The sequence below is a fragment of the Urocitellus parryii genome, chromosome X (genome assembly GCF_045843805.1).
Source record: "Urocitellus parryii isolate mUroPar1 chromosome X, mUroPar1.hap1, whole genome shotgun sequence".
Classification (NCBI taxonomy): domain Eukaryota; kingdom Metazoa; phylum Chordata; class Mammalia; order Rodentia; family Sciuridae; genus Urocitellus; species Urocitellus parryii.
This window is the reverse complement of record NC_135547.1, coordinates 107,294,340-107,307,470: the sequence shown is the minus strand read 5'-3', so window position 1 is coordinate 107,307,470 and position 13,131 is coordinate 107,294,340. Positions and strand designations below refer to the sequence as shown.

General features: G+C 35.9%; 1 protein-coding gene across 5 annotated transcripts in view; it reads right to left on the bottom strand.

Annotated features, from left to right (window-relative positions):
* The window catches only part of Tab3 (TGF-beta activated kinase 1 (MAP3K7) binding protein 3), a 57,600-nt gene that overhangs the window by 22,784 nt on the left and 21,685 nt on the right, over positions 1-13,131 (bottom strand). For 3 of the 5 annotated variants that reach the window (XM_026402628.2, XM_026402626.2, XM_026402630.2), the window contains 2 exons: positions 11,633-11,720; positions 2,328-2,518 (listed from right to left, as the gene is read on the bottom strand). In XM_026402628.2, the coding sequence (XP_026258413.1) occupies positions 2,328-2,429 (102 nt within the window). In that variant the 5' untranslated portion in view covers positions 2,430-2,518; positions 11,633-11,720. The remainder of the gene's footprint in view (positions 1-2,327; positions 2,519-11,632; positions 11,721-13,131) is intronic. The other 2 variants (XM_026402631.2, XM_026402629.2) reach the window with 2 other exon arrangements.

Below are 13,131 nucleotides of genomic sequence, written 5' to 3'. Positions count from 1 at the left end.
ACACATTCAGTCAAGCAAACTTTTGCAAAATAAATTCTCAGGAATTTAAAGAATTGGCTTCATTGAAACTTCATATCTAATTTTGATCTTTTCCTTATATAAAGCTTTAGATATTAAACTTCAAATGCTTTAAAAAATACTAGAGAAAGAATTGTTAGTTGACAGTTAAGAAAACAAGAACACAAAGATTTAACTTTTTCTTATCCTCCTTGAAATCTTGTTGAGCAAGAGAAAGGGGCTAGATATTAAAAATAATTTTGGAGCTAAAGGATTCAGACTGCCAACTAGAATGTGTCACTGACAGAGTTAAAGGAAAAAAATTGAAAAATGAAAACACAGTTATCTCCAAGCTTTTTACAAACTTATGGATTATGGGGAAACACATTTTACTATTTGATATTTTTATTAATACTCTTGAAATTGCATGCTTTCCACATAATGAATTATGCTCTCTAAATAGTCTCATTACAAAAAGGATCCAAATTCAAACTGATAAAAATGGATTTATCAACTTATTCAATTACATGCCTACAGTGACAGTAAATTTTCCTCTTTATTAAAACCACCAGACAGATTCAAATACCATATTTGAGTTGCTAAATGTCATAAAACAAGAAAAATGGGTGAAAGTGTCAAAGAGTTAATAAATGGTTAAATCAAAATTGTCTAGCTGGATAAAGAGATCAGAATGACTGCCCTGAGACAGGTTTTAAGGCCTGTGTTTTACATGCAAACTTCTAAATTTCACAGTTTTAGAGTAAAGAAAGTTTCTAGAGCCAGCAGGTAGTAAATCTGATACACTGTACTAATCCCAAAGGAAGAAAAAAAGTGACTTAGAACAATGTAAATATCAACAAATGTTCACCACACAGAATTTCAAAGTTCTATTCCTTCAGTACAGTTAAGTGACCATAAAAAAATGCATGTAATCAAAGGCCAAACAAAATAAGGTCAGAATTCAGTGGGGCCCTAGAATGGGTGAAGAAAGTGATTCCTGGATGTTTTTTCAAGTAGAAGACGCTCTCCTGCTTGGTTTTAGTCCAGTGGGAAGTACCTTTGTTCTATCAGAGACCCAAATGGGGCTAAAGATCTGAGATTCAGACTGGGAATATGTGTAACAAAAAACAAAGGCAAGCAGGGCATGGTGGTACACCTGCAATCCCAAGCGACATAAAGTAGGAGGCTGAGGCAGGAGGATTCTAATTTCAAGGCCAGCCTCAGCAACTTAGTAAGACCCTCTCTCAAAATAAAAAGGGGATGAGGCTAAGTGGTAAAGTGCCTCTGGGTTCAATCCCTGGTACCAAAACAAACCAAACCAAAAAGGCAAGCTGTAACACAGAAACCATAAGCCCAAGAGCTAGACCTAGTAAAGGGTCTGCAAAGGAAGCACCTGTTACCACCATTATTCTGTACATCTCTATTTGTAACTAAACTTCCCTGTATATAGCTAGGTTATATCCTCAGCTACTTGTACTGCAGTAAGGTAGTATGAACATGAGTACTGACTACCATGTGAAGAAGACCAATGGGTAGAGTGGTAGAACAGCTCCCCAAAGTAAATGAATTCGGGAAGTGCCATAACCCCAAACACACCAAGATCCTGTGAAAAATGATACAAAACAGAGGAAGCAGCAGGCCTGTTTTCTGTTATCTCTTGAGTGGGAAGACTTGTCCCTGTAGTACAAGACAAGGGAAATGCTTATGAACTAAAAGTGGATTTACACTTCAAATCAGATATTAGTTTAAGGATTTACCAAATGGAAAAATGGTAAGAAAGACTCAGAAGTGTATAGCCTGCTTCTAAAGAAGTTAACATGATAAATTTGAGATTCAAAATTCAATTTTAGGGGTTGGGCTGTAGCTCGGGGGTGGAGTACTTGCCTAGCATGCATGAAAGTCTGGGTTCCATCCCCCAAATTCAAAAGTTAAATGTAAAGAGAATATTTTTTTCTCTTTGGTACATGCCTTTACTCTTTTCTCAACATCAGTGGTTCTCCATGGGAGAGATTTTTGCCTCTCACAGGACATTTAGCAATGCTTGGAGATATTTTTGGTTGGTACAACTAAGGAGAAGCTATTGATACCTAGTGGGTAGAGGCCAGGGAGGCCGCTAAACATCCTACTGGGCACAAAGCTGACGTCCATAACAAAGAATTATTCAGCCCCAAATATCAACAGTGCCAAGATTGAGAAATCCCACTCAAATTGTCCCAGCCCCTCCCCCCCCAACACACACACCTGAAAATTTAAGTTTGTTACCACAATACAAAGCCAACTCTAATTAGGAAAATCTAACTTAAAATCAGTATCACTGGCAGGAAATTTACCTGTAACATGCACTGAGAAACCACACCCTCTGGAATTTCAGGAAAACGTTGCCGAAGATCATGGAGAACCTGAATATCAAGCTGTGGACTGCTTTGCGCCATGCCAGAACAAATGATGGTCAAATTTCTCTTAGGAATTGATGCTAATTGGCTTTCCAAAAGTAATGATCTTCCAACACCACAGTCATTTTCTATTAAAAGAAATTAAAATACAGTTAAGCCTAACTACATATTTTACTTTATTCAGTTATCAATATTTTAAAAATCAAAAATGCTAAGATAAGTATATCTAATTTTAAGGTTAGAAAACTGAGGGATTCAACTTAGCCAGAGAGTCTGCTGATGTAATATAACCAGTCAGTGGCTTAAAAAAATTCAGCTTCATTTTAATGTGAAAAAAATAATCAGCAGCTAGATTTAAAGTACGTAGTGTTATTATTTGGCAACCATATTATTTTAGCCTTGAGAGAATGTACTTAGGCATAATCACTCATGTTTTTCCAAGGGCTATTTCACTCCTTTAAAGCACAGTAATTATTTTGATGTCTGAAAAGTCACAGATGACACAACGGGACATCTGCCAGAAATGTTTTCTATCTTCTCTCCCAACCACCCTCTTTCTCCAAGTCCTGCTGGTCCTGTACTTGTCAACTGTGGTATAACCTCCTCTAAGTAGGCTCCCATTGACATTCTGCCATCCAGTCCTGCTGCCATGCCTACATTAGCTAGACAGCCTTCTGTGCTACCACTGCAGGATGTGCTTACCCTCATACTAGCCTAAAACTAACTGAATACCTAAGAATCTCTCATATAAAACTTCAGCATCTTCTGGACCGTGCTATATGCCAGAGAGTAGGGAAGTAATCAAAAAATGATGAGAACATGTGAAAAGGAATGGAAGACAGCCTGAAGAGGCTCCCAACAGTCAAACCTGTAAGAATTTGGACAACAAAATAAGGAACAGTAATGAATTGTATGTCTGTGGAAAAGAGGACTCCACAAGTCCATACCAAAGATAGTTAAATAGGTAGGGGTGTGTGTGTGTATATATATATATATATATATATATATATATATATATAAAGGGAGGATTCTTACTGATGGTAGACTCCAAGTGGTAAATGTGCAGAATGCTGCAGCAGAAAAAATCATTTTGCAGGCATCACAGTATAGACTGCTTCAAGTAAGCATTAATCTCCGGGAAATTTAGATGAAGAATAGAATATATTATGCATGATCTCACAAGTGTTTTTCCAAAGCTTGTTAATTGGAAGGGAGTGAATGTAATTATCTAGTGGATAAACTGAACAACACCAGGCCTGTGTGATCAAAATGAAATATCGCCAATGAGGGCTAGATAGACAGTATATAGCTCCAGATGAGACATCCTCAAAACGATATATCACTTTATAGTATTCCAGTCAGGAATGTATAATCTAAAACTACTCATGAAGAAACTGATAAATCCAAAGAGAAATGTTCTATTTTTAAAAGGGGGGAGGAGCAGGGTGTGGTGGCACACACCTGTAATCCTACCTCCTTGGGAGGTTAAAGCAGGAGGATCAAAAGTTTGAGGCAAGTTTTAGCAATTTAGCAAGACCCAATCTCAAAATAAAAGAGGGCTGGAGATAAAAACGCAGTGGTAGAGCACCACTGGGTTCAATCCCCAGTGCTGGATGTGTGTGTTATTGAGGGCGGTGGAGGGGGGTAGTGGTGTTGGGTAATGTTGTCTTCAAAAATGCCAATGTCATATATGACAAAGGCCAGAAAAATGTCCCAAGTTAAAATAACAAAACCATGACAACTAAAACTAACCTGATCCTAAATTGAATCTTAAGGTTCAGGAAAAATGTCATACAAAAAACGAATCAACAGACAAAAATGAAATATGGATGGTATATTACAAGTATTCTATTTGTATTGAATGTACTAAGTGTACTGAATTGATAATTGTTGTGGCTGCATACAGGAATATTCCTAATTTTAGGAATTAGACAATAAAGCTTTTAGAGATAAAGGGTATACAACTTATTCTCAAATAGGTTAGGAAAAATATATATGTGTGCAGACTCAAACGTGCATATATACATATACACACACAGAGAAGAAACGAACTATAAAGCAAACAGGGAAATGTTTTGACATGTGCATCTAGGTAAAGGCTACACAGTATTCTTTGTACTTTTATCTTTGCAATTTCTGTGAGTTTCAAATTACTTACAAATAAAAAGTAAAAACAAAAAGATGAAAACAAAACCCAAATACCAAAAAAAAGCCTGTAGTCTTTTCAAGATCCATGCTTCATTCATTACTGCATTTCCACAGCCCAACCCCAATATCTGCTCAAATACATTAAAAGATGAATTGACTGTACTAAACCATCCTGATAAAACTTTATTTGTATTTAAAGGAATATATATATATATATATATATATATATATATATATATATACACACACACACACACACACACACACACACACACACACACACCTTTTTTTTTTTCTTTGAGGGGGGACCAGGAATTGAACCCAGGAGCCTTAACCACTGAACCACACCCCCAGCCCTTTTTATATTTTATTTAGAGACAAGTTCTTGCTAAGTTGCTGAGGCAACCAATCCTCCTATCTCAGTCTCCCAAGCTGCTGGGATTATAGGCATGCACCACCATGCCTGGCCTCCCTAACTTGTCCCCCACCCAACCTTTCACAAATACTGGGGGAGCAGAGATCACTTATGTACAGCAAACTGCAAATACTTAGGAAAAAGAAAAATAAGTTTTGGCCACTATATCAATGGGTATATTTTCCCAGTTTGCCCCTTTCAAAAGTATTCCAAATCTGAAATGCTGGGAGTCTACTAGATTAATCATCTAGGCTTTAATTTAAAATGCAAATTATTTCAAAGCCCTAAGTAATTATTTAACTTTTTTTTTTTCCTGAAACAGGGTTTTAATAATCCTCTTTTTTTGGAGAGGAGGAGGTACTAGGAATTGAACCCAGGGGTGCTTTAGCACTGAGCTTCATCCTCTGTACTTTTTATTTTTATTTATTTTTTAAATAACTTTTTATTGTATTTATTTATTTTTATGTGGTGCTGAGGATTGAACCAAGTGCCTCACGTGTGCTAGGCAAGTGCTCTACCACTGAGCCACAACCCCAGCCCTGTACTTTTTATTTTTTGAGAGTGAGTCTTGCTAAAATTACTGAGGGTCTCTCTCAGCTGCCGAAGGTGACCTTGAACTTGCAATCCTCCTGCCTCAGCCTCGGCAGCTGAGAGAGACCCTCAGTAATTTTACACGTGAATATCACCTAATAATTGATCTTTTTGATCAAAACAAACACTGCCTGCCACTTTCACAATAAAGCAATCTATAATTTGCACTAACCAAAGGAATCCCAGCTAGATAAGTACACTTGCTAAGTCACTGAAGCTCTAAGGCAGTACTGTCCAATAAAAATATAAAGCAATTTTAAATGCTCTAGTGGCTACATTAAAACATAAAAACAAATAGGTAAAATTAATTTAAAGCTAGTATATAAAAATAATGTCTTAACATGTAATCAATATAACAATTATTGATATTTTACATTATTTTTGTAAAACTAAGTTCTTGAAATCCAGTGTATATTTTATGCTAATAGCACACCTCAGTTCAGACTGTTCACATTTTTCAATGCTCAGTACCCATCAATGGTTAGTAACTATTGTACCAGAAAGTACGGCTCTAAAATTTTAGGATCTTCATTTAAATGACAGACTAAGACAACTCTTGGATTCCTTAATTCAATATAGGTGGAGCATTCCTAATCCAAAAGTCCAAAATCTAAAATGTTCCAAAATCTGAAACTTTTTGAGCACCAACGCAATGTTCAAAATATTTTTGGGTTTTGGAACATTTCAGATTTTCATATTAGGGATATTCAACCAAAAAAACCTATGCAAATATTCTCAAATCTAAAAAAAAAATGACCTCTGGAATACTTCTGGTTCCAAGCACTTTGAATAAGGGATACTTAACTTGTATCTCCTTTGAGGGTATACAAACGAAGAGGCACAGGACCTAGCACAGACTAGGTATTCAATATATATTCATTAGGTGAAATGAAAAAAAAATTCAGTAACAAGAATGACTAATCAAATCTACTTGTATTTACAGAAATAACTTCCCTACCAGGAAATGATCCCTAACATTTGAGGTTCTGACCATATTCAGAATACCTCATGGCAACTTAATCAAAGCTTCAGTAAAGAGTTTCTCATGTACCCAAAGTCTTAACTTGAGATTTCCTAGTGGCACCAAAAAATTTCCCAACCCTAAAAGTCTTTAATGCAAGGACAATATAATTGTCTTTTTATCAGATAGAAGAAAAGATGTCAAGAGTGAACAAGGACAGAGAAGTTTCAGATGTCAAAAGCATAGAGCTACTGGTTCTTAGTTTTGTCAGCCTCCAGAGATCTCAGGCACTACACCAAGGCCAAAGTTACTGTTAATTTTATCACTATTATTAGCTACCATTTACTAACCACTATGTCATTAGTAGCATATGATTATGTCCAATTTACAAATAAGAAAATGAACTCAAAGGATGAGCAGATGGCAGACTCTTGACTCAAATCCAAGCCTGTCTTTTCCAAAGTCTGCGGTCTTCCCTACATCACTCACTGGTAGACAGATACCAAGGACATCCTCAAGACACATTCCCAATTATGAGTGCCTTTCTTTCACTAGCAGGGTAAAAAACACAGCAAACCCTCATCGGTTTATCATCCAAATAAAGAGTTATAGGTATGTGAGGAGGTGGAGGGTTGAGAGGGGGAAGGAATTCTTTTTTTTTTTTTTTTTTTTTTTTTGGGAAGGAATTCTTTAACAAATAAATTTAGCTTTTTCAGGACACACAAAAAACAGTTATACAGGGAACAAGTTACCTTATGTGTACATTTGAAAAATCATATTAAAGAATCTTTCAAATCAAAGCCAACAACTTGCACACCCATAAGATGATTACTATCTGAAAAGATGATTAATAGTAGGCTGACTTTTCACAACAAATAGGATCTAAACTGATAAAGAGCCATGGGTGGTGGCACATGCCTATAATCCCAGCAACTTGGGAGGCTGGGACAGGAGGGTTGTGAGTTTAAGGCCAGCTTCAGCAACTCAGAGAGACCCTAAGCGACTTAATAAGACACTCAAATCCAAGTCTCAAAATATAAAAAGGGCAAAGGATGTTGCCCAGTGGTAAAGACCTTGGGCTCAATCCCCAGTACCCTCCCTACAAAAATTGATATTTTCCTTAAGGAATTATGTATGTAATCTTAACAGTGGTTGGCACTTTGCCCTCTACATTCACTCACATAAGCACTGACTGACGTGGATAATCATTTAATATTTCATAGTACAATATAACGCACTCAAATAAACTTAATTTCTTAAACATTATATAACATTAAAATGTTTTAAAAAGTGATTTCCCTTTTGTGCACAAAGAGGTTAAGTCAACAGTTTACAAACAGAAAATATCCCAGCCAACAAGTCAGCTTCCTTTAAAAACACTTAACATTTTACAGTAAAATACTATATTTTTGTGTTTAGTCCCATAGAAAACAACTAAAATGAAAATACTGTTGTCTATCATATAGTGTTGTACAGATCTGGCCACAATGCAGATCAAAGCACACACTCTATTCTTATCCATAAGTATCAATTTATGCACCAGTTACTATGAAAAATACACACTGACTTTAACATTAAAGTGGGCTATTTTTAACCCAATATTAAAACTGTTGAATGATGGTTTGACACTTTAAAACTAGGCAGAGGACTCAAACAGTACCTACACCAATGTGACCAAATTCCTGGGACACCCTTGAAACACCCCCACTAAAGAAGCCCAGATGGAATGTGGAGCTGTGTGGGCAGTAACCCTAGATCAAGAAAGAAGAAATACTGAAGGTTTAAGCCCTATGATCACCGTATAGTTCAGGGCCAAGTGAACCAAGAGATTTTGCAGGGTTGAGCCATCATTGCTTGTCAGCTTTGTGGGGACTCTAATTTTTGAAGGCAAGGCAATGTCTGAAGGGACCAGATACTAGGCTCAGCAGTGGCATCACGGAGGCTTCCTTCAGTTGTGCAGCCACCTCCTAATTCAGGGAGTACTAGCACCACAAGGCAGAGAGGGCTCTGCTTCTGAAAATGCAGCTGCTAGGATTTCTCCCCAAAGAATTTCTCCACCCACAGAGGAAGTTCCCCTACAGGTCTGCTCTGATACCACAATTCCCCACACTTGAGAGAAAATGACGTGGACACTTAAGTGCTTTGTTTCTACAGCCTTTTCTGAGCTCAGCAAATACATAGGATGGTGCCATTACCGCTCAGAGTGTTGTACCTCTGCCAGAATTTTAGCTCACTTCCTAAAATAATTATATCAGAAGTTGCAAACCAATGGTCTGTGGGCCAAATCCAGCCCACAGCCTACAGAACTGCCTGGTTTGGACTTGGTGGTGTTTAAAAAAAAAGTTGAGCTACATTTTAAAATAAGAAAACTTCACATAAAAATTTAGATATCTACTTTTTTCTGAAAATTCAGACCATCTAGCAACTACTAGCAACAACTTGTTGAAGCTAGGGTACCACTCCCCTTTTAGAAAGGCCAAATCAGCTCCAGTTTGCCTAGTTCTTACACTCCCTAGGGATCCTAGATACTGAGGCCTGGCCTTGCTTCATTCACTTACACAGCTGCTGGGTCTGTCACACCAGAAATGTGTTCTAAAAGAGGTTTAAAGATACTATGGTAAGTATCAGTTTAGTCTAATGTGTCCAAAGACATACTATTGAGGCAATAATTTGGGGCATAATTATGAAAGATTGTCTCAGGACAAGGAAAGGAATTTGCTGCCTGGACCCCTTCCATAAAATCCGAGAAGCCCCATGCAGCACCTAATTGCAATAATAGTTCATAATCACTGCTATCATGTTAACATTGGTGAGATGCCATCTCACAGGTTTGAAGTGTGTCTTGTTTTGAAGAACTTTTAAGAATAAATAAATGAAAGAACCATTCATTTTTCTGATTAGGCTAGCCCAGTAATAACTGTTGAACTAAAACAAGTATGTATACCAGTATAAAGCTTTGAATTTTATCCATTGTTTTCCTGTTTCGGAGGATTTGATTTTAGATACTATTAATAAACAATATTTACATACCAATAATGGTGCTAAGTGCTTTATCTCATTTTATCCCCAAAATAATCCCACGAGAGAGCTAATAATATCATTCACATTATATAAGTGAGGAAATTTGAGACTCAGAGACAGTAAAAAATTTGCCTACTGTCACAATGTTAACAAGTAGCAAAGTTAGAACACAAACTTGAAGTCTAAACTTTTAACCATTATTCTCTGGTACTGCTGGCTACCTTGTAAGAATCTGATGATGTCATAACTATTAAAGAGAGGATAAAGCAAGCCTTGCTTTTAAACAGAAGAATATTTGTACTAGAATATGAATTTTTCCAGTTAAATAGCAACAAGCTGTGGCTGATACTGGAGCATAAGCTTTCACTGACAGAGGGTGAGAGTTCCAATTTCAAGATTATTTTTTGTTCATATATTAAGAGTGCTACCAAATAACAACAGGTTAGGAAATAAAAATTGCTATTTTCCCTAAATGAGTCTTCTGAATAATATTTTTTTTGGTACTAGGGATTGAATCCAGGGGCAGTCTACCACTGAGCCCCACCCAAGCTTTTTAAAATTTTTTATTTTGAGACAGGGTCTTGCCAAGTTGCTTAGGGCCTCCCCAAATTGCTGAGGCTGGCCTTGAACTTTCGATCCTCCTGCCTCAGCCACCCGAGCCACTGGGATTACAGGCGTGTGCCACCATGCCCAGCAACCTTCCAAATACTTTCAAAAACAATCATCTTATAGGATATTCATTACAGTGGAAACCATTTTGAAATCATCACAATATTCACTACATCTATCTCATTGTTACATTCTAAAAAGAGAAATGAGACCCAAATAATGTTTATATTAAAATAGAACTGAAACATTTTCAAATTAAATATAACCGCCAAGAAACAGAAGCATAATCAGATATCATTTAACTGTAACATCACCCCCAAATGAATATTTATTTGTCAATTGCAACCTATATACAGAAATGTTTATAGATATGCATAAATATGTAGGTAGCAAACGCACAGAATTCCAGCCAAGAAAGGCAAGAAGGAAGAATACCCCAGTTTTCTAACAGCATTCTCTAATAAAAGGAACCAGGGCCCTATAGAGAAATGGCTGATTCTAGAACTGGGTCAGGAAATATACAAGATAAGCCTGAAGCATCTTGTAGTACCAGAGAGTATGGAAGTACTCAACAAAACTACCCATTATTTCAACCACAAGAATGGGATCATAATTAGAATAAGTTATACTTCCTGTATGTATAATATGTCAAAATGCATTCTACTGTCATGTATTTCTAAAAAGAAAAAAAAAATCCACGATCATGGGGACATGACAAAACAACACAGGAGCTAACTGAAGGATCTCCCAATGGCCAAAGCTGGAAAAACTGGAACATCAAAACAAATAAAATAGTATTAGATTATAATTCAAGATGTAAAATAAATATCCACAAACCCATACTGATATAAAAAAATGATTAAATGAATGGGCAGGTGGAAGATGAATCTCTCTCTTGACACTGAAGTATTCCAAATAATTTATGTGGATCATTTATCCAAGGAAGAGGAGCATACCTTCCCACTTCTTAAATGTGCACTGTTGTTAGTATGTATTCTGGATATGATGGGATAAGAATGTCAAAAGGCACTTAATCTTGTGGTCTTCTCAAAAATCCATAACTCTATTCTAACAATGAGAAAAACATCTAAGTAATCCCATCTGAGGCATATTCTTAAAAAATGCCTGATCAGTACTCCTCAAAACTGTCCAGGTCATTAAAAACAAGGAAAGTTAAGAAAGTGTCACAGCCAAGAGAAGCCTAAGGAGACAAAATAACCAAATGTGATGTGGTTTCCTACATGGAATCTTGGAACACACCAAAAAATATCAGATTAAAAACTAAGGAAATCCAAATAATATGAATTTTAGTTAATTAAAATAGTTTAGTATTGATTCATTAATTGTAACAAATGCATCAAGCTAACATAGGGTATTAATAATACTGGGAACTATGTATAGGATCTATGGGGACTCACCATACCAGTTTCTCAATTTTGCTGTAAAAATAAAACTGTTACTTAAAAAAGTGTTTAAAATTAGGAAGAAAAAAAATACCTCAATATGGTCTGTGAACCCTGGCCCAGGAGTTTTTAAGTTCACATCTCTGGCTCTGAAAATGCCTTCTTTTCAGTAGTCTACAAATCTGCAAAAATGAAAAGATAATTATCTTTTTGTTAACTTCCCAACTCAATATGGAAAATGACAAAAACTAGTAAAGGTCTGGTGCCTTAAAGTAACAGCAGACAGAATGCTAGACCACACTTTTATGGCTGGTGGCTCTTTCCTAAGTATCATCATAAGCGAAATCTTCCACTTTTCTTTTAGATCATTTTAGATCAAAAATATCTTCTATAGTGGGGTTGGGGACATAGCTCAGTGGTAGAGTGCTTGCCTTGCATGCACAAGGCCCTGGGTTCAATTCATAGCCCCCCCCCAAAAAAAACTTCCATAGTAATTAAATTCTATATACTCCATAGAAGAAAGTCACAGATCAAAAAGGCAAAAACATAGTCTACTGCTTATTTTCTCAAGGTTTTTGTGGCATTTGGTTGTAACTTACATGCTGAGCCTCCTATTTACAAATGATTATGCCTGAGCCTATGACGTAAGCACATAGTTTGTAAATGCATAGGTGAAATAGTATATAACATTTTTAAAGGCTGAATACTATACAAATTGTTTTTGTCCCGTGAAAAGCAATTTATATAGAATAGTAAAATTATTCACTTATTTTGACAGATGGGCATACTCCCTCCACCATTTGGAGGTTATCTGCAATCTCAGTAAACCTAGTAATTCAATATTAATGTTATCATTTTAGGGTAAATATTGGCTTATATCAGAGCTATCATGCATACAAGTTTCTAATTAATCTACTGGGTAAACTTCATGTTACAACCACCGTAGAGCTAAAATTACATACCCTGTTTATAACCTATATTTTAAGCATTTTATATGCTTTTTTAGTATATGTTAACTTCTCACTTTATCCTATTATACAAAAAATAAACTTCAAGTATGAGACAAAAGTACTGCACACCTATCAAAATACTGTTTCTACCATGCATAATATCTTTTTCCACTTTCTGATATGACAATGCAAAATCTATCACACAATCATGTTATTTTTCTATCATGAACCTCAATTAGCACAGCTTTCTCCCTTTCTTAACACCTATAAAGATCACTTTGTATTTATTACCTCTTTTAGGAATTGAAACAATATATTTATTAACTTAATTTTCCTCTAGGTTTTATCAACATAAATCTTGAGAACAAGAACCAAATATACTCTTTTGACAACAGTACCTTGTACATACTAAATACTCAGAATAAATGACAAAATATAGGACTTTAATTGGAAATGTAATTTGTTCTGGTTAAGATGTTACAATGTCTTTGTTGGGTCAATTCTTAAGTGACATTATTTAAAAAGAAAGGAAAACCTATTAGTGACATAAACCAGAGGTAGATTATCTCTACATTTTATTACTTAATAATGTTTTTCAAATGCTGGGTTGTGACCTTTTACTAAAGTATATAATAAATTTACT